This window comes from Ornithodoros turicata, unplaced genomic scaffold (genome assembly GCF_037126465.1).
Source record: "Ornithodoros turicata isolate Travis unplaced genomic scaffold, ASM3712646v1 Chromosome25, whole genome shotgun sequence".
Lineage (NCBI taxonomy): Eukaryota > Metazoa > Arthropoda > Arachnida > Ixodida > Argasidae > Ornithodoros > Ornithodoros turicata.
Genome location: NW_026999346.1, coordinates 411,113 through 434,661, shown reverse-complemented (window position 1 = coordinate 434,661; position 23,549 = coordinate 411,113). Strand labels below are relative to the sequence as shown.

Sequence of the window (23,549 nt, the reverse complement as noted above, 5' to 3'; positions counted from 1 at the left end):
CAGTTTCTTGACATCAGGCTCTTGTTACATCCCGCTCTTTGTTGGCCTTACGGCAAATCTCAAGCTAAACCCATTTTGCCCGCTTCACGTTGTCAATCTAAAACTGTAAAACGGGGTTTGATCACAGGTATCCTGTCAAATGCCGTAAAAAACCTTGTTGTCATCATATCATTCCCTCTGTGGAAAGTCAGCTTCTCCGTTTGAATGATGCTGGTTACTCCCATCACATGTTACTTGGTGCTTTAAATGTTTTGTTAAACACCTTGCTTCCTGATTCACCTGAAACTAAGCCCTCCGTCCCCAAACGGGTGGTTTTACCGTTCTTTCACAAAGTGTCTCACAACTTGTTAGCCGTTGCGAAGAAGTTTTTCAAATCAACCTGGTTTTCAAGAGCAACTTCCGTCTTGACCGCCTCACGCCTTTCGCCAAACCTGAAGTTTTTTGCAAGAATCACCGGAATAAATTTGTCCCCTATTCTTCAAATGTTGTTTACCAGATCCCCTTAGCTTGTGGTTTCTGTTATATTGGCCAGACAAAACGTTGCGTAAATGATCGCTTGAGAGAACATTCATTAAAAGTAAACAATAAAGCTTCAAACTCTGAAATTGCAAAACATTTGGAAGAATGCTCAGATTGCTTCCCTCTATGGGATGAAACAATTGTAAAGGCATCCGAAGTGGACCCTCACAGAAGGCTTTTGAGAGAGACCCTTTTCATAACTTCTTGTGGGAACTGTGTCAGCAAACCTTCCGTAATCCTCGGTCCGTCCTTGAACAGACTGCTCGTTCCCCCGAAATGACCTCCTATTTTGTTCTCAACTGGTGTTCCCTTCCCTTCTGTTTGTATATATTTCTTGTTTGTGAAGTAGAATGTTCAGCTGTGTTTGAGACTTCGTGTCGTGTCTGTCCCATCGTGTTCCCTAGTCTCGGGGTTTTTACATTATACAAAGTATATTTTCACAACCGCATAAATCCATATTATTCCTCAGGTCAATAATTATCCTACCATCTTCAAAAGACTGCACACACACGTATGCGAACGCAAAACAATAGGTTCTCGTTCCGGATGTAATACGATATCGCCACCCGGCAGGCGCGAACTAAAATAAAAAACAAAAAAGACAGGAATGCGCGTCCGCTATACATCCACGAAGAAAACGGTGCCGTGCTTCTACGCAGCGATCATTATACAGGAGTGAATTCACTTCGCTTTCCTTTTATTTCCTTGCAGCCATATTTTTCGCAAGAATACTATAGAGACCCAACAGAGCAGTGCGTTCCCATCAACAAGCCTTGGGCTGACCTCACACACCCGAAGCCTTTTCTGAATACATTCTGCTGGCGCTGGAATAAAAGATCTATCGCGAGTGTTCTACAATGTCAGCTCTGCTTCTGTTCAAGTGATAAAACAGTGCGCCCGAAGCGCGCCCCACGCGAGCCGCACGCGGGCCCGTTCTCGCGGTTTGGATACGCGACGCGCGCGATCTGTTTGCTCGTGCGAGCGCAACGCGGGCGTGCTCTTGCGGTTTGGACGCGCGCGATCCGCTGCCGTTTCCCCGAGCGGGCGCACTGTTTTGTTGTAGAGCTGACATTGTAGTACCCTCGTGATAAATCTTATTCCAGCGCTAGCAGAATGTATTCAGAAAAGGCTTCGGGTATGTGAGGTCAGCCCAAGGCGTGTTGATGGGAGCGCACTGCTCTGTTGGATCTGTATAGTATTCTTGCAAAATATATGGCTGCAAGGAAATAAAAGGAAAACGAAGTGAATTCACTCCTGTATAATGATCGCTGCGTAGAAGCACGGCACCGTTTTCTTCGTGGATGTATCGCGAACGTGCATACCCTTTCTTTCTTTTTCTTTTTTTTTTGTTTCGCGCCGGCCGAGTGGCGATATCCTATTACATCCAGAACGATGACCTATTTTTTGCGTTCGCATACATGCGTGTGCAGCCTTTTGACGATGGTAGGATAATTATTGACCTGAGGAATAATATGGATTTATGTGGTTGTGAAAATAGACTTTGTGTTTGTGAGTGGTGAAAATGTGACTGTGTGCCTGTGTGTGCGCGCGCGCTTTTCTGAACCAGGGACCCCACATGACAAGTAACTGCCATGTGTTTGCCTTTTCGTGTGACACGAGTGATACATTTATGTAGCATTGCGTCAAATAGTGGTTTAAAAAATAATTGTTGTCGCGTTTGCATTGTAATCTGTTGGATTGGACGAACGTTTTTCATAGAATTACCACGCGACCCATGTGAAGTCCTTGTTTTGGGCAGGATATTTTAGGAGTTCTGCACGCGGATCCTGTTGCGGTGCATATGATACGCTTTCCTGAAGCAGTGTGGTTTGTTCTTGTATTGTGGTTCACGCCTTTATCAGTAGAAATGAATAGGAGTGTTTGGTTGTTTGTATGTGTCTGTCACGTTCGTAGCGCTGTTCAAGCTTTGTTTTCTTTGCAAAAATTCAGACTTTATGGTATTAAGCTGTCCGAGAAGAAGTGACTTTCCCTGCTTGCTTAAGATAAATTGTGTGTCTTTTTTCTGTGCTTTCTTCACGCAGGTACAGTGCAATTGAATATTTAGCATTATGCAATAATTATCTGATAGCAGAAATGGGTGTCTTTGTCACAGTGTATTAGCGTGAGCCTCATTATTTTATTTTTTATACGAGCAAAAGTGCGTGTAATTTTTCGCTGCTCTTTTCTTATTTTCTCTAATTTTACGCACAAGAAAGCCTCCTTGTAAAAGCTGAATAGTGTTCTATCAGTAGAGGTGGGGTTGTTTGTTTGATTTTGTTGGGTGTTCGACATGTTGATGAAGTAAGCAGTGCTTAATCTTGCAGGTTTCTGAGCAGAAATGCTGGTATCTGAGCACGGAGTAGAAATTCCTATATTTCTCTGCTCTCTAAGAAAATTTGTACGTCGTTTTCCAAGCAGACCGCGTTCAGTTTACGCGAAATAGAAAAATGAACTTATGTATGCTCTATGATGATCCGCCGCAGGCTTAGGCCTTTTCCCCGATCACCAGTGTTTTCGCATTCGATATCTCATGTCTAGACTTGTTCAGTAGTGTCTTTCTTGCTGCAATTTTTACCCTTCGCTAATATCTTGTTGTTGTCGTCTTGTGTTAGCCGCTGAGCTTCGTAGCGATGTGCGGCAACGCTACGATTATTCCTGAGCGCTGTCCTGTGTGCGTGCGTGTGCTTTTTTCCTGATTTGTGACATCATGGCATGTCTCGACTTGTTTAGCAGTGTCTTTCTTGTTGCAGTCTTACCCGCGGCTAGTATCTCTTTGGGGTCATGTTGTGCTAGCCGTCGAGTTTCGTTGCTATAAGCGGTGATTCTCCGATTATTCCTGAGAAGTTCTTCTTAAAGCGCCGCCCGCGTACGACGGCTTTCTCGACGGAAAAGCGCCCAACTCCGCAGTCGTGACGTCACCCCGACGGACAACCGCCGAGTCCACCCGCATACGACGGCTCCTCGGGCGGCGTCGGTTATGTTCGGCGGCTTGGCCTTCGGAACCCCTTGCGGAGTTTTAAGCCACGAAAGTTAACAAGAAGAACGTAGGCGACGGAGAACTAAGGTTTTAGGTGTAGAATGTAGCACAATACTTCATACGCATAACATGGCAACAAAAGCACGAAACTTGATCCCGTGTATCGCTTGCATTTCCGCTTCCGTTCTCTTGTTCACTGCCGCTATCACCGCGATGGATGAACACCGAAAGTTGCTGCTTCTGAAAAAGAAAGTGCTTCTTCTTAAGAAGAAGGAGCTTTTGCGCAAGAAGAACTGGTGGGTTCGACCTGTTTGGGAAGATAGGAAGACTGAAAGTGAATTCCACACAGCAGTGAGTACCATTTGATATTCTTCGATGCCTACGCTCACGCGAGCGTACACTTTGCGTTTTTGCACTTTGCACTTGCAGTCACTATATAAGCTACGTTTAACGTAATATATGGTGACTGTAGGCGCAGTGACACCGTGTTACGTTCACAACGTAAAGCGCTTTACTTTTGCAGATGCGAAAACTGAGAGACAGCGGGGACAACAGCTACTTTCATAAGTACTTTCGCATGGGTCCCGAAGTTTTCGACATGCTGCACAAGTTGGTCGAAGATGATCTGCGAAAGGCCCACCTCTGCAGGGAACCGATTTCGTCAGCTGAGCGACTTGCATTTACACTGAGGTAACAGGAACGGGCGATCGTACCCTTCGAACTGCACATAACAGAAGTATAACTGCACCCACTGGTGCCCTCGAATAACTTTGTAATCAACGCAGCCGAAACCCAAGGTTATGTCTTTCTCTCGTAAAACTAACATAGTCTCTTATAACTACAGTTCCAGCACAAATGTCATCTCACGTGCTATAATTTGGACCCTCACCGAAGCTGTAAAAAAAAAGTGATTCATATTTTGCACTATCTATCAAGGCGTATGTGCCTCTCTCATCACAGACCTCACTGCCGCCAGTGAGGTAGCGCACAAGAAGTCACGTGCTTACAGCTGCCCATAAAAATCCACGCAACTCTGCGCTTTGCTCGGGGGTGTGCTTGAGGGCTTGTGTCTCACTATGTATGGCACATAGAAAAATATCTTTTCCCCCTCTGTATTTAGCCGCAGTGCAATGTGTCCACGATGTAATGAACCACATCTATGGAAGTGTCTCAACCCCTTGAATGCTTATCTAGGCTTTCGGCGTGACGAGGCTGTCCTGGTTTTCTGTAGTCTGAGGTAACTAAAACAACGTTTGGGTGCAGAAAAAAAACTTTTGATACATCGTATTAATTCAAATGCAAAGCCCACTGCGTTGCCGCCCCCCCCCCCCCATGTCATTGGCTGATGGAGAAGGTGGCAACCCTAATGTACATATGAATACTGACTCTTTTTGTTACATGAAAACAAATGTGAATGGTTATAGGCTGTGAATATGGCTGTGTTGGACTATATGTTTTGTACAGTACTATTGTATAAATTTTGTGTGTTGTGGGGGTTGTTCTACAAACGTCGCTTGATGAATTATTCGTGATTAGGCGCAGCTGTTGAAATCCTTTTCCATAGAAAGTTCTCAGTTTAAACTGTTGCTAATCTCCCTTTTTTTCGCGTGTCATCAACTGCATCTTTCAAAGTACCCAGTTTACTATATATGAAGTTCTTCATTATTGTCAAATGGTAAAACAATATATTGTTGTACAACATTGAAAATGTTTAGTGCAAAGTCATTTCTTCATGGAGAAACTCGAGCAGTTAGCATGTTAAGCTATATAATGTTATCGCCAGCAGCAACGCATGGCCTCTGCAATCAATTTCCCGAAACTGTCATATTAGTCTGGCTTGTCCTGAAGTTGTGCATCGATTATCTTAAGCTCATAATCAATCCTTTCATTTGCACCTGATTTCTTGCTTTGTTTCCGTTTCGGTGCCCTGCACATAGAAGCCTGATGGACATCCTATTGGAAAGCATAACTTGAAAACTAATTACCTAAAATTTATGAATTAGCTAATGTTTTTGGGGAATTACAACATAGTACAGTTTTAGGTGAACCCAGTAATTGCATGTGCTTTCCCACAGGATTTCCACCTGCAAAAATAGCATCAGTGCTGCCACGTACAGCTTTTTTCTATCTGTACAGGAGGAAAATTAGTGTACATGTACATATTCCTATACCATGTACGTACACAATGCTCTAGATATGTTGCATAGGTGACCAGCATCTCGAACCTTTTTTTAACACATAGCGGTAATACTCTCCACTTATTGTGATGCATCATTGACTGTGTATTTGGAATACACCCACTATGCTGTACACATTGTTGATACTGTATCATGTTGTACATTTTTGTCTACTTGTGAAATAACATGCGGTTGCACAGCACATACTACTATTTATTGCCTGCTCAATTCTTCATACCTGTGGAGAACGTCCAACAATTCAACTCTCAAACCATGCAAATACTCGCGTCGGCAGCGTCGCGCACCTTCTGCAATTATGTTTCCGAGGCTGTCATGTTCGTCGGGCCTTTGCTGCAGCTGCTGATCAATGAGACGCAGTTCAGCATCAAGCCTTTCATGGTTGTTTGAGTTCCTGGTACGTTTTCTTCTTGGTTGGGAGGATAAAGGTTGGCGAAGTGGAGTGACAGGCTGGGTCTCACAGGGTCGTGTCTCGTCATCTTCACATGGTATATGAGGAGAAGCTTGAGCTACCGGGGAAGGTGGGGCATGTGGTAACAAATGGGATATTCTAGGTGGTGATGTGCAGCTAGGGGTCAATCCCGAGAGGCAAACAGAACCTGTGTGCGATTCTGTCACCATACTCTCAAGTAATGACTGTGCTGTCTCACTGCTATTAGATGCAGGCAGGGGACACATCTGTAAATTTCCAGATGTCCTGGATAGAAAGCATGATGTCAGAAGTCGAATAGCATCGATGTTATAGGTTTCGCAAACCAACACTGTCTGATCAAACAGGAGCTGCATGGATGACGATCATTTAAATCACCATGATGCAGGAATGCTATTTCTAACGATCCTTGAATACCAATACTAACAGTTACTCAGTCCGCATTGATCTTTTGCTCATTCGATGCATTTATGAAAGTATTTACACATATGTCAGCACAGTTCCCTTAGAAGTCTGCACAGGATGCACATTCCCTAAGAACGTTAGTCATGATATTGCCCACCTTTGTGAGGTGACAAGTGATGGTGGCATGACAAGTATTTAAAACCACCAAAATTTATTTTTGCCCATCCCTGATCAAAACTAGAAAAAGAAAAGAAAGACAAGGGGAATGTAAAAAAGACTCTGACCACAGTGCCCTAGTTGCTTACCTCCTGGTGTTGTATATGTCTTTAAGGAAGAATAACTGCTTAAAATGTGTCCAGTCGTCGCTGTCTGCATCCACTTCTTCGATATCTCCCGAGCCCGCGCCGCTCCTCTTCTTTTGCAATACCGCTTTGAGTCGTTTCGCGAATGCATCTCGTAAGCTCTTCCATCTGTTTTGAACTTCAGTGACTGAATGGGGAGCAATGTGATTAATTGAACCGCGTTCAGTTTTCAGATTCTAATTTATCATAGCGTTATACAGTGAAAGCAGCTTAGAATTACCGTTCCAGTTGAGCGTTTCGGCAACTTGAATCCACAAGAGGTGTTTTTTCTTCGGGTCCTTGTATTCACGACATCTCATATCCCATAGAGGCCTTCGTATGTGCACTTCAGCGACCAGCTTTTCATTTAAGAGTGCTTTTGACATTCCCGGTGAAACCATCTCAACTCCTCGAGGATGAAGAAAACACGACAAGAAGCAGACGACAGAAACTTAGAACCAGCAATGAGTACTTTATTTGACATCCAAAGGCCGGGTTGAGGAGAGGAGATTGCTAAAAGAATATACAGATGGCTGTCAACAAAAGCTTTTACTTTTGTCACAGCTCAAGAACGATCCGAGAACAGTGATATGAACAGACGAGGGAGATAGCGCATGAACTGAAATTGAGGACGCAGGAACATTCCTCTTGTGCAACGAACAAAGGCAAGTCGTCCCAGTTGCAAGACAGTTTGTTGCGACGGTTGTTTGCGAAGTAGACGAGGGAGTCACTCGAAGAATACGCATTTCCTTTTTTATTATTTATTCTGTCGCACTCAACAAGCAGCTGAAGCCATCTTCCTGAAGCTTCCAATCCGTCAACCTCGTGTAGGTGTTCAGGGAGCCCAAGAACGGATCGGAAGCTTCACAGGAAGATGTCTTCAGTTGCTTGTTGAGTGCGACAGAATAAATAATAAAAAGGGAAATGCGTATTCTTCGAGTGACTCCCTCGTCTACTTCGCAAACAACCATCGCAACAATCTGACTTGCAACTGCGACGACTTGCCTTTGTTCGTTGCATGAGAGGAATGTCCTGCGTCCTCAATTTCAGTTCATGCGCTATCTCCCTTGTCTCTTTCATTTTGCGCTCACGAAATGGTAAATGGAACCCTCGGTGCACACATCTCTACGCCGCACGCCATGATAGTTAGCTGTTCAGGCGGCAACTTCCGGCAAGACACCCAATTGGTCAGGATGGCCGCGTTACTTCCGGCGTCAACCGTCGAGATCTGCTCACCGCAGACGTCGGCGAACCTGGCCTGCTCCTATTGTTTTCGGAGTTCAGCGGAAAACCGTCGACCAGTCGACGCTTTCCCGTCGAGAAAACGTCGTATGCGGGTTGCGCTTAAGCTTTTTCCCTGCTCACCTAAGGAAATTTGTGTATCTCTGTCCTGTGCTTTCTTTACGCAAGGGCAATGCGGCTGTGTATGTGGCATTATGCAAGAATTATCTGGTGACAGAAATGGGTGTATTTTTCTCGGTTTATTAGCGTGTGCTACGGTTTTTTGCAGTTACAGCTATTTGAGCACAAACGCGTGTAATTTTTCGCGGTTCTTTTCTCCTTTCACTGCTTTTACTCAGAATGTAGATGAGGGGAAACAGTCAGCATCCAGGTAGAGCAGAAGAATGCCGCTTGGCAAAGGAGAGTTAATAAAAATTGAATTTGTTTGTTTTTTGTTATATGTTGTTGAGTGTCAGTATTCACTTTGCTCGATATGTTGATGGAATAAACTGTTTGCATTTATAGGTATTTGTGCAGAAATGCTGGTACCTGAGTGCGGAGTAGAAATTCCTATAAAGCACGTCTCCTTGTGCATTCCTGAGCTGCTGTCTGTGTGTGCGTGAATTTTTTTCTTGATTTGTGACGTCATCATGGCATGTCTGAACTTGTTTAGCAGTGTTGCAATTTTACCCGCCGCTAGTACCTTGTTGTTGTCATCTTGTGTTAGCCGCGTGACGATGTCCGGTGGCTCTGCTATTATTCCTGAGCGCTCCGTCTTAAGCCTTTTCCCTGCTCGCTTAAAGCAATTTGTGTGCCCTTGTCCTGTGCTTTCTTTACGCAAGGGCAATGCGGTTGTGTATGTAGCAATAAATAATAGGAGTCTTTGTCTTTGCCGCTGTCCTCTTCAGACAGGATGTGATGACGTCACGCAGTGTTTCAGGTGTCTCTAGCACTGCATTGACCGTTACTGGAAAAAAGCGTAGCTAGCAATAGAAAAATGGTGTGGATTGTCCTGGACGGATTTATGATGAACACTGTTTTTGAATAAGAGGAGTGTGTGTGTGTTTTGAAATAGTTTGATGCTGGTTTTCTGCTTTGTTCAAGTGTTTCTCTCCCCCATTTTTGTCTGACAACCATGCGATGACATGCCCAGACCTGTTCTGTCATGCTTTCCTCCTACATGTAGTTCTGGTTTTCTTTTTGACAAGGAACATTCTTGTCTTGACGATAGTGCTGCCCTGAATGGGAGAAGTGCTAGAATGATTCTTAATAATTTTGCGATTCATTTAGTTCGGAGAGTAACCGCAAGGGGGACAGGTGCATGGCTTTATCCAGTTGAGGAACAAAGCGCCATTATTCAGTTATCTCCGTGGCTCTCGGATGGGACGGACATGTCTCGATTAGCTCGTTGTATGTAGCCATTGATGGAGTTACGCGTTAGGATATTTTGTTTGCAAGTCTCATTTAGTAAGACTTTGGGAATGAAATCCTTAATTCCTACAATCAGCTTTCATGCATTGTGTTTTTCTGCAAAAGTTTCCTATGCAATCGTTATAGTAGAATAAAGGAAATAATCTTGGGACAGTGATTCAATAAATAACAGGTCCCCTGTCTAGAGCGTACGCGAGATGGAATCACTTCTCTCTTGGACACTGGCGGGTGTGGACGCGTTAATTCTGTTCCTATCAATTGCGTTGGCCGTTACTGGAAGAGCGTAGGTTAGGTGGGGTTCCGTTTGCCTCTGATGGGGTGCAGATGTGTGGCTTGTCACTGGTGAATGGTGGATTTTGTGACGAGCGGATTTACAATGAAGGAATGCAGTGTACGTGTCCGATGATGGTGAGTGTCTTTTTCACTCTGTTCAAGTGTTTTTCTGTGTTTGCTTTCCTCTGTTGCCCAGCGCTCGTGCGATGTTTCCTCGTGTAACAGGGCTCTTGACATGCCCCGACCTGCATGTTTCCTCTGTTGACTCTGTACTTTTTCCTTTTTTGACAAGTAACATTCATGTCTTGACGATGTCTATAGTGCTGCCCTGAATGAGACTAGGGCTAGAACAACTACTAATAATTAATTAGTTAATTAATTAATAGTAAATTAGTTCAGAAATCAACTGCAAGGGGGACAGATGCGTGACTTTATCGAGGAGAAAAAAACATTACAATTCAGTTCTGCGCCTGGCTCTTGGATGGAAAGGACTACCGTTCTGCACTCCTGTAACTGCCGTTGTGATGGGCTGATTTGTTGTGTAACTAATTCTTTCGCCAACTTTGTCCGCGCTGTGTTGGCGGTTTTCATGCCCGTGTATGTCGCTGGTTGCTGTTGTCTAGGCATCCCCGCCATTTTCTATATTCGTCTGCCTTGGCAACGAGAGTAGCGCTAGTGTGATTCTTAATAATTTTCTCATTAAATTAGTTGAGAAAGTAATCGCTAGGGGGTGCAAATGCGTGACTTTATAGAGGAGAAGAAAGCATTATGAGTCAGTTCTGTGCCTGGCTGTTGGATGGAATGGACGTGTCGTTCTGCGTTCCTGTGACTGCCGATGTGGTGGGCTGATTCGTTGTGTAACTAATGCTTTCGCTCGTGATAACCTTGCCCCTGCTTTTTTATTGTTTTCATGGCCGTGCATGTCGGGTGCTGGTTGCTGTTGTCCGGGCATCCCCGCCATTTTCTATCTTCTTCTGCCTTGGGCACAGGAGTAGCGCTGGCGTGATTCTTAATAATTTTGTCATGAAATTAGTTGAGCAAGTACCCGCTAGGGGGGTGTAGATGCGCGACTTTATACAGGAGAAAAAAGCATTACGATTCAGTTCTCTGCCTGGCTGTCGAATGGAACAGTCGCATCGTTCTGCGCTCCCCGTGACGGCTGTTGTGGTGGGCTGTTTTGCTTTTGTGCCTGATTCTTTTTGTTGTTAGCTATTGATGGTTAGCATCTTTACTCTTGCTTTCACAGCCTCTGTGTGTTTCTCTCCTTGCATGTCCAGAGCTATCCTAACCTACCCAGACATGCCATGACGACGTCACAGGATGTCCAGAACTTGTGGTCATAGCTGGAGATGCTTTGCAACCTGCCTCTGTGCTCCGTCGCGCAGCGATGGTCAGCTGCCGTTCCCGACCTCTTCAAGATAGCCGTCGTTGATCTTCAACTAAACTACTTCTCTCCACTCTATCTCCATCTATTCTTTTTTTATTTTTTATGGACTCGTAGTGCACAACGCTCAGCATGTCTGCACACGAGTTAGACGCTCCCTAATTAGTGTGGTGGCTCTCTGGAGGGTGCTGATTAATGTGGGGGCCCCAATTAGTTCTAATTAATAAATTAATCGTGTTCAGGACAGTTGAGCGTTGTGCACTATGAGAGTCCAGTACTTATTACTCTTCTCTTCAAGCAATTTTGCTGAGTAGTATGTTGTAACTTCCTTCTAAGCACAAGTACTGTCATGCTCTCTTTTTATTTCAATATATTAGTCAACTCTATTAGAAAATACATACATATTTTCATACAGGTGGAGAACCCAGTAGAAAACAAAATCCCTGTTAAAGGGTTCTCCATAGTGATTAAGAAATACATCAAAGACACTTCATCAAGCATTAACATACATTAATTCGGCATTACACTTCTAGAAGGCTTCTGAAAACTGGTTAGAAGACGCTAACAGTAGCAGTAAGACAGTTAAATGTACACAAAAAAGAGATCCGTATAACAACTCATCACATAGGTAAAGAGGATAGTAAGAAGTTTTTAATTTGGAGTTTAAACGCTCTGGGGCTAGCAATCCTCGTTATTTCAGGTGGTAAATGATTCCACTCGCATACACTGCGGAAAATAAATGAGTGCTGACCGTAATTAGCTTTTGTTAATGGTAAATTGAGCAGACCCTGCGCTCCAGTCCTGCTTTGACGTTTTGCCTTCAAATGGTTATAACTAAGCGTTTCTGATTCTGAACAGCCGGTAATATACGACCGCGCGATGAGTAGGACGTTATGAGAAATTACTTGTTGAATACTTAATATTCTGTAATTAGTCATCACAGGAGAAACAGGGAACTGATATGGTAAGCTAAATCTAATTTTTATATAACGATTCTGCAACACCTGCAGTGCCCGTAAGTGAGAGTTATAAGGCCCCAGGCTGGGGCACAGTAAGCGATATGGGAATGGACAAAAGAAAAATATAAGCTTAGGAGCACTGAACGAGGAAAGCATTGTCGTGTCCTGACAAGTGCAGTAATGCCATAAGAAATTTTGTTAGAGATATGTCTAATATGCGACTGAAAGCGGAGGTGCTTATCGAGCACAACACCAAGAAATTTTGCTTCATTACTAAAACTAAGTGGCGTACCGGCGATAGATAGTCGGGACGGGAGAGTTACGCGACGCTGCGGGGAATGAAATAGCCTACAAACAGTTTTATCAGAGTTCACTAACTTCAAATAATTGCTGCCACACCATTGTTCCAAACTATCTATATCAACCTGTAGTCTATCCATCAATTCTTCTGTATTCTGGCCTGTGATAAGTAAGGTAGTATCATCAGCGTACAAAAACACATCGGAATGTACGATATGATTAGGAAGGTCATTTATGTATGTTAAGAAAAGGAGAGGCCCTAAAATAGGTTCCTGAGGAATACCTGTTGCTAGACGAGGTAGAGACCAGGACAGCTGTTCGCTGGGTGCCCGTCAGAAGGCAACTGAACGAGCGCCGATTTATTTCTCGCGCGCCTTGGCAGGCTGCGCGCTGACGATGATATTGGCGCTACATACCGATGTTGAGTGTCGTAGCAGGCGTGCATCTGACAACTTGTGTGCGGTCAGCAAGATAACTACGTAGAAGGTCATGGGCGGGTCCACATATTCCATAGCTGGTAAGTTTCGACAAAAGGGTTCTGTGATTCACGCAATCGAAAGCTTTGGAAAAGTCAACAAATACAGATAAAGCAACACTGCCAGAGTCAATTGATTGCTTGACACGTTCGACGAAATTTATGAGAGCAGTCACAGTCGACAAACCGCTGCGGAACCCGAATTGTTTAGCGTATAGAATGTCGAAAGATTGAAGATAGCTCATTAAGCGGTCATGAATTAGCCTTTCAAGGACTTTACTAACAGCAGGTAGGATAGATATTGGCCTGTAGTTTTTAATATAGACATTAATGAGACATTTAATGAGACATTCCCCTTTTTATTGATAGGCACAACAATTGCCCTTTTAAAAGTTGTTTTGTCATTTTACAGTTGTTGTTTATTCACGCAGGGTTGTATGCACACAAGTGCAATCCAAGTCCACATCAAGGTCTATAATATGTATTTCATGACTTGCGGTATGGTTGTCATGCAACTGCTTCCGCAGTGCCGCGTGCCTCGCCCTGGTCTATACTACCTCACTTAGTACCAGTAAAAAAAAATCACATTGTCTTACTCTACTCTGTGCTTTAAAATATAGTAGCACTGGTCGCTCGAAGCTTTTATTTCAATAGTGTTCTTTAATTTTTTTCTAACTGCCATGGAGCTTGTTAATAACTGTGCATGATTCGTGCTGTGAATAGCCTCAGGTCAATCTCATTTGTAGCCGTTTCTGTGTGTCGTGCAGACGTCTCTGTGTCACCTTGCATCCTTGTATGTGTCGAGATCACTACTAATAACCGCGCTAATAAATCATTCCCAGCTTTCGTGGACAGCAGAGCCGTATATTAAAAGGGAGTCTGGCCATTTATGGGTCATGCCTATACCTGAAGCTCAACCCACTTTTTCAGCTTTCTGACCAATGGAGTGTTGAAATATGGGACGCTATCAATCAACCTATCCTCAATATTTGTCCCCCTGTCCAACATGGGCAGAGCCATTTTTGGTAGCAAGTGGATTGGATGGGATTGAAATGGATACCTCTCGCAATCTGCAAAACTAGTGGATTCTTGGTGCAAATTTGATGAACGCCACCTAGGCTGCGTGGGGCACGTTGGGAATTGTAGTCTGCTTCCGTCGTACCGCTACAGGCAGAACCACCTACTGGGACACATTCTGTCGTCGGTACGATATTTAAACAAATCTACATGAATAGTTTATTTTTTATTTATTCTATTTACAATACTGTTGTTCAAGCTTTGGATCGTTACAGGAGTGAGCTGTACACATGTCTTTCCAATTTACCTAAAAACGTAGGCATGCTCTGTAGGCATGCTCTGCACGTCAGGCAACAATTGGTTCAGGGAGGATGTTCCAATCGTGTACTGTCCTAGGGTAATATGAGTATTTAAACACATCGGTACGGGCCTGAAATTCCTGAAGGGACATACTATGTTTGTGTCTTGAAGGCTGACTGCCGGCAGCTAAATAGGGAGAGTAAGGGTTGCGTTTACGTATCAAGAACAATTGCTTAAGTCGCTGTACCTTGAAATATAACTCAATTGGGGGCAGCCCCGCCCGTCCACATAAAACAGATGCCGAGGTTGTTGATCTGAAATCCTTATAAATAAATCTTACTGCTTTACGTTGCACACTTTCGAGTTTCTTCTTATGAATGGCAATATGTGGGTCCCAAACTGTGCAGGCATACTGAACCAACGGGAGAACTAAGTATTTATACGCCGTTAGTCTAACCTGCGGTGTGCTTATCCATAACTTACGTCTGAGCTGGAACAGCCTTCGCAACGCTCTCTGGGCAACAAAGTCAACATGAGTACTCCATGAAAGATTCGACTGGAAATAGACCCCAAGATATTTAAAGGAACTGACCTGTTTTAACAAGACATCATCGACATAGTAGTCACAGGATAGCCGGCGTTGTTTTCTTGTCACACACATATATACTGTTTTGTTAACATTTATAGTTAATTAAGCAAGTTTGCACCACCCTGCTACACAGTCTAAAGCTCCGGACAAAGCAATCTGATCATCAGGGCAAGTAATTTTTCTATAGAGGACAGTGTCATCTGCATAGAGGCGTAAATTCACTCCATAACTACTAACACCGGGAATATCACTGATGTACAAGTTAAACAAAAGCGGACCGAGCACAGATCCTTGCGGCACCCCGGAAGTTACATCCAGTAGATCTGAATTTGACGTTCCTGCTTGTACAAACTGCTTCCGGTAGGCAAGATAAGACTCGACCCAGGTTAAAAGAGTTCCGTTTTTCAATATGCTTTTTAATTTGGTCAGTAATTTGAAATGAGGAATCGAATCGAAGGCGCGTTTGAAATCGATGAATATGACGTCAACCTGCTCTCCGTTATCTACAGTTTCAGCCAAGTTGTGATGAAATGCTGTTAATTGTGTAACTGTCGAAAAACCTTCTCTAAAGCCATGTTGCCTGAAGCCTAGTATGCCATGTTCCTCTAAGTATGACACAATATGTTTGTAGAGCACGTGCTCCATTAATTTACAAGAATTGCATGTCAGTGATATTGGTCGATAATTGGAAGGAAGTAACGGGTCACCCGACTTAAATATCGGTATAACCTTGCTTAATTTCCAGTCATCTGGAATCTGGCCGGTCTCGAGTGATTTGGAAAAAATTAACTGCAAATATCTAGCGCACCACGGGGCGTATCTGAACAGAAACTCATTAGGAATATTGTCAGGACCGCTACACTTTTTAGTATTTACACTTAGAAGAAGATTAAGAACGCCATCAACGGTAAACTCTGGATTTGAGATGGAGTATAAAAGGCAAGATTGATTATGTCCATGAAATCCTGCAATTAAATATAAGATTGTTCAGCACAGTGTCGTTTTTTGTTACGATTTCGTTGTGATCGGCGTGTTCACTAGGTCTAACACCGGCGAAAAAACGTATTATTTTCGGTTAGATATCGATGGGTGAACATAAGTTGAAACTGATTTCCGAGAAACGTGTGAGAATTTTCTGTCAGAACTTTCGTCTGTGAGAATTTTTTGTCACGAAATCTCAGCTTCACTTTGTTTTCGTCGCCATTTCGGGTGGCAGTGAGGTGTCATGGCAACCCCCTTGATAAAACGCAAACCAATCAGTGGATCGAAACTGTGATTGACAGGTCGAGCCATTTTTTGTGACTCTTCCCAATGGCCAGACTCCCTTTTAATATACGGCTCTGGTGGACAGCGACGCCTTGCGCCATCTCACGGCCGTTGAGTGAAACTTGCCGCCAAGACAATAGAAAAGTGCTGTAGCAGCTGTTCGATCCAAGCTATCGTAATATTCCCGAGGATACTGGTTCTGGCATCTATTCTAAGCTCATAGAAACGAAAAAGATCATAATGCGTGAAATACCTTTGGTTCCCCAGACATCCCGCTTTTCGGACCCTGAATACATGGGAGGTACGGGTATTTTCACGCAGGAGACGATTTCATCGCTTAATATCTCTGGTAATGTATGTTGCAATGTAACATTCCCGTGGATATGCGTTGTAGTGTACCTCTTGGTTCAACATTTAGAAGAAGTGCTAGAGTCGCTCAATCGTCTGCGGTTCCCTTGTGCGGCAAACTTGGCTCAGATGTCGAATTTCCGAAGCAGTCAAAGTGGCTTCTCCGCGTTGCAGTGGTGTATAGCAGGGAAGTTACCTTTACGCGTCTGCTGAACTTTTCTCTGCTTATTTAGATTTAGTAACTGGTTTTGACCTCAGTTCTTGAGACAGGCCTCCTTAGGTGACGTAAGCGCACAGGCCCGACTCTATCTAGGAGGTGTTGGTTTACCAATCACTTTTTGTGTCGAACGTGACTCTGTTGCCACATATAGATGTTCTGAAAATAAGCACTCTTCCGCTTGTTTGTTTGTTTATTTTTATATTTTTTTTTAGGGGAGGGTGTTGGTAACCGACAAACCTTCTTGATGGTGGCGGGAAGAAACTCTAACACGCAAAATTTTGGATTAATCATTGAAAATGTCCTCATGATAAGGCCAAAAACAAACTGAAGTGTATGATACAGTGATAACGGAGTAACAAGGTGCAAGTAACAAAGTGAAGTGCGGTTACTGAATTCGGCTTCGTTTTTTTCGTTTTTCATCAATTTTCAATTTTTTCGTTTTTCATCAATTTTCAATTTTTCAGTTTTTTCGTTTTTCATCATAATGTAGAGTAATTTCCGACGATGTCGGACATACACCGGCACGGTTCCCTTAGAACTTGCCCCAGGACGCACATTTCTCATCGTCGACGGCATCCCCATTCCCCACAGAGAGAACGAAAATGGATATTGATCAGCCTTGCGAGTGCCAGACATCCCGTTCCACACGCTACGAGTAGCAACCCAAACTTCTGAGCAGCACTACAGCAAAGACAAGCTTTGCAAAGGTTATCCGAGCCGAGTTATCAAGTTTTCGTTGGGCAATTGCTGCTGATAGCCAGGCTCCGCGCGTGTTATCTGATGTACAAATTCCCTTTCTCGTCTGTCCATGCCTCTTTCCATCTTCCTTCTGCCTCGTCTCATACTTTTCTTTCAAGTTGGCTTTCTTACATGTTCTTCTTTTACCAGGCAGAACCTGCTTCAGAGGAGGTCCCAAGCAGCCAAATGTACTGAAAGTCGAGTGCAATAAGGGTGGACGGTATGTGTCTTATCAATGTTCTTTAGCGTCACGAGTCTGTTCAAGGGCTTCCACCTACCCGTCCACCCTTATTGCACTTGACTTTCAGTACATTTTGCTGCTTGGAGTGTCCCTGAATTATGGTCATGTAAACAATGAGTGTGACTTCGTTTCCGTATCTACAAGAGTAATTCGAGGAATTCTTACGTATATTTATTCCGTTTATTATCAGCCATATTTTGCACATATGCTGTATGTTTCAAGAACTCCTTCGAACATCTACATATTCTACTCGGTCGTCTCGGTCGTCGGATGTGTTTTGCTATGGTTTATTCCGTTTCTGTAGTAGAACTGGGGCGGTCGTCGTCGGTGCCTTCAGTCCTCTCGTAATAGTTTTCCTTCCTGGTTTCTTCCGGACCTGTACTCCACTCATAGAAATAGGGAGACGGCTGAGTATTAAATTCTAATCTTCGTCTGTACTTGGTACTTCTGTGGTCCTTTCCGTACCTGGTCTTACGGCAAAGTCATCAGCTGTATACTCTTCCTCTGTTGATACCTCTTCCGTGGTACTTGGCCCGTGAGTCGCCCAGTATGGCTTTGAGGTTCGGAAGGAGCTTGCGGTTTCTTCCTCATAGTCAGAGGTCAGCTCTGTGCTGTACTTTCTGAATGATTTTGTCTGCTCAGTCGTAGCTTCTCTGGTGCGTGGTTCAGGCGTTCTCCACTCTTCCGTAGTCACTGTCCTACCGGTCACCCTAGTATATTCGCCCGTAGTATGCGGAAGCTGTTCCACGCATTTTCCGTTGTAGCACACACCGTGGACGGGGAGCACGAGCTTTACCTGAAAAGAAAGAACCGTACATCCTACTACGTGTGGGAGGAAAATGTAACACCAAAGACATGACCATGTGATGGTCATGTAAGGGTACTCAGGAGTGATACTCAGTTTCTATCGTGCTCTTACAGTAACCTAGCTGAGCCTGTCATCTAGAGACATCGATAAAAAGAAAAGGCAAGGATAAGAGCTTACAGGGACAAAAAGCACACGTCTCCGTATTTCTATAGCTGGTACATGTATAAGAACGCGAGGAAACAAGAAATGATGGTGGAAAGAAAAGTAGTTGGTGGATCATTGAACTCACAAGGACGCGAAAACAGACGTCAAGGACAGCACCTTCAAATAGTTGTCAAAAGGCGCTCCTACCCATACCAATTTCACACGTGTGTTCTACAACAAACCCTACGCTCTTTTCATTTGAAATTCTGCGTTAGCCACAGTTTAAACCAAGAGTGCTACCTTGTTAGTTTGTGGTCTCCCCTTTAACTGAAAATTCTAACCTGTAACTCCACGAATTCAGACGCCTACCCTTTAATAGACATTAGCGAAAAAAAATAAAATCAGATTTTTCCCGTACCAAATGGATGCCGATAAACACCTGTCATTTTTTCGTAAAGATCAATTCCAAACAAAACAACCCGTACTCATGATTCCATTAGTCTCGCGACGTAAATCAACGCGTTTGGCCCATCAGCTTCAACGTTAACGTCCATGCAAAAGCCCTTCCCTCATGCGGTGCCGCCTTCCATCTGGATTCAGAATAATAACGTTATATTGCGTCATACGTCAGACAGCATTGTTGCAAAGGCCATGTCCTTCGCTCCCATCAGCTTTGGAATGTTTAAAATGTCTTGGGAGCAGGAGGTCGAGGCACCTGTTTGGCCCCTGGCAGTAATATCCCTCTTCCGTGTTTTCCCCCATACCCTTTTCAGCAGACACCTGTAGTGTATTAGTTGACTTATGATTCGATATGGTGGTTCTATATGCTTCCAGTGATGACCTTCAGCACATGTATATATTGTAAATAAAGCGTAGCGTCGTCACACACGACGATTGCCGTGGGCAGTGCGTGTCCTACAGTCGATGCATTGTAGCTGTGGGAACCCCAATGTGTGTCACTTTTTGATGCGCTCGATACCGATGAATGTTGCTCATGGATTAGTGTACGAAATGTAAAATACATTCTTGCTCATTACTGTAGAAGTGTTTTCTTCCGCGTGGAAAATATTTTCGCGTTTTCGAACAACGCTTGTTTGAGGAGTGATTCGCGAGAACTTAAATTCGCGACACAGGTTTCCGTTAGTGCTTCGCTCTTGTATATCGTGCCGCGGTCAATACTAGGACATATTTCGGCACGTACTAAGAAATACGCTGTTCATGGGGATGGCGGCGTTCTAGGTCAATCCCTTTCGCCTCCACACAGACATGGGAGGAAAGGCCCAGTACAATGGCCTTTAGGGATCCTGCAGGAGGCCATAGTACTGGCCGTGTGCAGGTCAGCCAGTTCATTTTAGCAGTTCTCATTCATTATCACTCAGGGCACTGAACAGTTCGGTTGAGATGTCGTACTATCACACAAGCTGGTTTTGAGAAGGCGGGGAAAGGGATGTTGCGGCTTCGTGTTATAATGGTATATATGTACAGTGCAATGCGTTTGTAGGAGTGACAAAAGCGTGATCAATTTTCATTTCTTTACATCTTGCCTGATGGGATAAAGCAATCTTCTGCGGCTTGCTTAAACTGCCTACGCTGCATCGAGTAGAAAGGGCCAAGGTAGTCACGGTATGGCGTCGAACGCCGCACAATTTTCGCCCTCATGTGGCCAGCGTTATTCGCGAGAACCTAAATTCGCGATTTTGGAGGAATGCGCGAAAAACGCGAAAAATAATTCCACGCGAAAAAAAAACCAAAAAACACTTCTACAGTATTTGGATGTGGCAATACCCTTCTTGGGCATGCATATATCCGTGAGCGATACATCTAGAGTTACCATTGTACTGGTAGGCGAAATCTGAGTCCGATGAATGGCACGAGCACAAAGCAGAGCGAAATATGTGTACCGAGCTATTACATATAGTCGGCGCTCTTTAAACTGGGGACCTTGAGAATTACGTTTCTCCTGGGAAGATACTTTCAAGGTGGATGTACATATATAATAGAAAATAAACCTATGTTGTCTCTTTTCTCCTGGTGTACGCCATCAAGTGACCCTGTTTAATGGTATTACATATAACGTAATGATACAGACCATCAAGCAAAGTGTGTATAAAACTACTGCAAAACTGTTCAACATTTTTGAAATATTGCTTTTCTTTAGTATACAGTTGTAATTGCCGTACTCAAAGACGTTTCGTACTTACAAAACAGGGTGTTCCATCATCTTCGTGTTCGTACTGAGTCAGAGTCCACTGGCAGCGGTACTTGCAGGACAGTACGCGTTTAACACCCTGCATGAAGGAGGTATAATGGGAAATATGTACCATAGAGAGCTAACAGTCATTCTCAACAAAGCAGGACAGCACATGTCCACTAACCTTCTGCATGAAGTAGGTATAAAGGGAAATAAATACAGTCATCCTCAAGAAATCAGTTACGAACCTGTCTGCACATACAAATAGGCCCTGGACCTTACCATTTCGACTACGCAATTGTGCAGGGAGTTCCATCACCTAGTCTCATCCCAGTAGTACCATTCAGCAAGAATCCTCGCTTTCAAATTGCTCAATTTCTTCTTCGCCTTACTTCCCGTGGTGCTCTTTTGCAATCACTGGTTTTCTTTGTTCTTATTGCAACTGCCAAATTATCAACATGCGATGTTAACCCTGTAGCACGGACCGTGCATATAGCAAGTAAAGCGAGTCAGAGAATACACATCATGTTAATTGCATTGCCGAGTCGCTAACTAGCTTTTTAGCTTGCTGTGAGTCGGTTTTGTTTTATTTCTCTAGGGAATAGCAAGCTGTATTTTCTGACTGACTTTCGCAGCCCCCCTCCCCCCCCTCCCCCCCACGAAGCGCGGGAACATGGCTGGTTGCAAGGCCACAGGGAAACGATGCCTTCTTTTCTGTCTTTCTGTTGCCAGGTACAGGTTTCTGTGCAAGGAATGTGCAGTGTACAGGACGAAGTAGCAGAGTTAACGGCTATGCGTGAACTTTCTTTCGTAAAAGTGCTATTGACTTCCTTGCTATTGTTCTGGGTGAAGAACCGTGGTATGTTAAAATGACTATGGCCATTCAATCATGGCAGTCACATAGGCTTCATTTTTATTATTCTTTTTTGCCGAGATCACTTGCAGTGGGCCGGCCAACTTGAACGAAAACACGCCAATGTTGATCACCATGTAGGTATCTATAAAAACAATACGCACCAGTAATTTGGAAAAAGGATTTCTCTTGCACTTTTCCTTGTCTTGAGCTGTGGGGAGGAGAAAATGATTTTCAGAATATCAAAGAAGACCTGTGCGTTACATCGGTGAACGCTTAAAGAGAGCACTCGTTAGAAATTTATGACATGTGCCTCGTGTTACCTCATAGCGATCATGAACACAAAGTTAATTTTTATTGGATTTCTACGATGTTAGTACACCTACGTGAGCAATTGGAGTGCGAACTACATATAACGTTAACGTGATGCGCAAGGCATGGTTAGGTTCAGAACGTGACGTGGATAGGTTAAGTTAGGTTATGCGTATCGTTGTCTCGCGACGTAAGGTCAGGAATTATACGAAAAGAGTCACGTGAGGTTACGTGTAGTAAGAAGTAATTTAATGGAAGTAAGATATGCTGACAATGGCTCCTGCAGTCAACGACAATAAATCACTCATTCGTGTAGGCAAATAAGTATGTCCATAGTTATGTAGGAAGAAATTGAACGCTAACAATTAAAACGTGCATGAAGGTGGGATATCCATAAGAGATTTTATGCGTGTGGAGCTCTTCACCGCTTCGCTTATTTATCGCGTTGAAGAATTTTGGAAGCGCCAGCATAGGTGAGTTACATGGGACTCATGTTAACAGAGACTGACATTAGAGAATCGTGAGATATTCCCACGGGTGTTCTGCCTCATCAGTAGACTCTTAACTTGGTACCCTTTACTGTAACTTTTAGCGACGTGTAACCTCTATATTGACGTAGATTTCAAAATAGCGTAAAATTCGTAGCGGTTACTGCGCTCCTGCCTCTGCAGTAGTGCCAGGTTCGCCAATTAATAAATATTTCCTACTTGCGCTTATTTATTTATTATATTTGTTGTACATGTGAATTTGTGCATGTTGTGACCAGGAGTTTTCTGCCACTGGATGCCTCTTGATGAATTACGTATGTTATAGCTATATGTTGCAAAAGACAGTTTGCGTTCCGCCTTGATGGAGCTGATTTTCAGCACCATTTGTTGTGTAGCGTCTGCGAATAGGCAGGCGTCTTAGGGGCAGCAATGCCTTGCCAAACTAACTTTGACATCTGTGTGGCGGGTAGAAGAGAGTTTCCTCTATTTATAGGTAATCTGTGTAACATTTATAGAGGGTACTGCCTATATGTTACACGGCAACTTCTGAAATTGAGGGTATAAATTTTGACATTTTTACCCTTTACTAGATGGCACTAGATCTAGATTGTAGGACACAGAGTAGCTAAATTTTGCTCACCAATCACAAAGCAGGCGTTCAGCAGGAGGATACAAACAACGTATGTCCTCATCTTGATCAGTTTAATTGAAACGCCTTGTTTTCGCACACAATATATAGGTACCGCGTACAGTCACATGTCAGGGGATGCATTGTCTCTAGGGGTCATATCGAGCCTGGTCGTTATCTGTTAAATTTATTTGTGGTGTCTTTCTATGATATTTTTCCTCTGAAACATGAATCATGGAAGATGAAACAAACTAACAATAGCATTGTCTCGGCCACAGGACGAATGGATATAGCTCGCGTTGAAAAGTTGGCATTCTTTGCGATAACGCCCGAGACCAGTAAGAGACAGGCCGCAGCAAATAGACGTGTTGTTTGTTTAACAGTGTCATCGCCGTCGCCGTGATTACGGACATGCATTTCGGAGATAAGGGATCTCTTACAACGTGTTTCTCCTGGAAGGGATGACTCAATTCAGGGATCAGTGCTCACTCTCCAA

The 23,549-nt window shown here is 43.7% G+C and overlaps 1 protein-coding gene across 2 annotated transcripts; it reads right to left on the bottom strand.

Annotated features, from left to right (window-relative positions):
• Positions 1 to 17,795: 17,795 nt before the first annotated feature.
• On the bottom strand, positions 17,796 to 23,132 carry LOC135373490 (uncharacterized). Of its 2 annotated transcripts, none has more exons than XM_064606671.1 (5): positions 23,066 to 23,132; positions 21,790 to 21,836; positions 20,783 to 20,869; positions 18,095 to 18,425; positions 17,796 to 18,015 (listed from the first exon to the last, which is right to left on the bottom strand). In XM_064606671.1, exons 1-5 carry the CDS (start codon positions 23,115 to 23,117, stop codon positions 17,963 to 17,965), a joined length of 570 nt encoding a protein of 189 aa, XP_064462741.1. In that variant the 5' UTR covers positions 23,118 to 23,132; the 3' UTR covers positions 17,796 to 17,962. The 2 variants fall into 2 exon arrangements, with proteins under 2 accessions (XP_064462741.1, XP_064462740.1); XM_064606670.1 differs by having other exon boundaries at positions 17,796 to 18,005.
• Positions 23,133 to 23,549: the final 417 nt, after the last annotated feature.

Coding starts and splice junctions, on each gene's coding strand:
- LOC135373490 (XM_064606670.1), bottom strand. CDS start 23,117: ATGAGGACATACGTTGTTTGTATCCTCCTGCTGAACGCCTGCTTTGTG. Junction 20,870..21,789: donor ATCCTTTTTCCAAATTACTG/GTGCGTATTGTT, acceptor TCCTTCATGCAG/GGTGTTAAACGCGTACTGTC. Junction 18,426..20,782: donor ATGATGGAACACCCTGTTTT/GTAAGTACGAAA, acceptor CTTTCTTTTCAG/GTAAAGCTCGTGCTCCCCGT.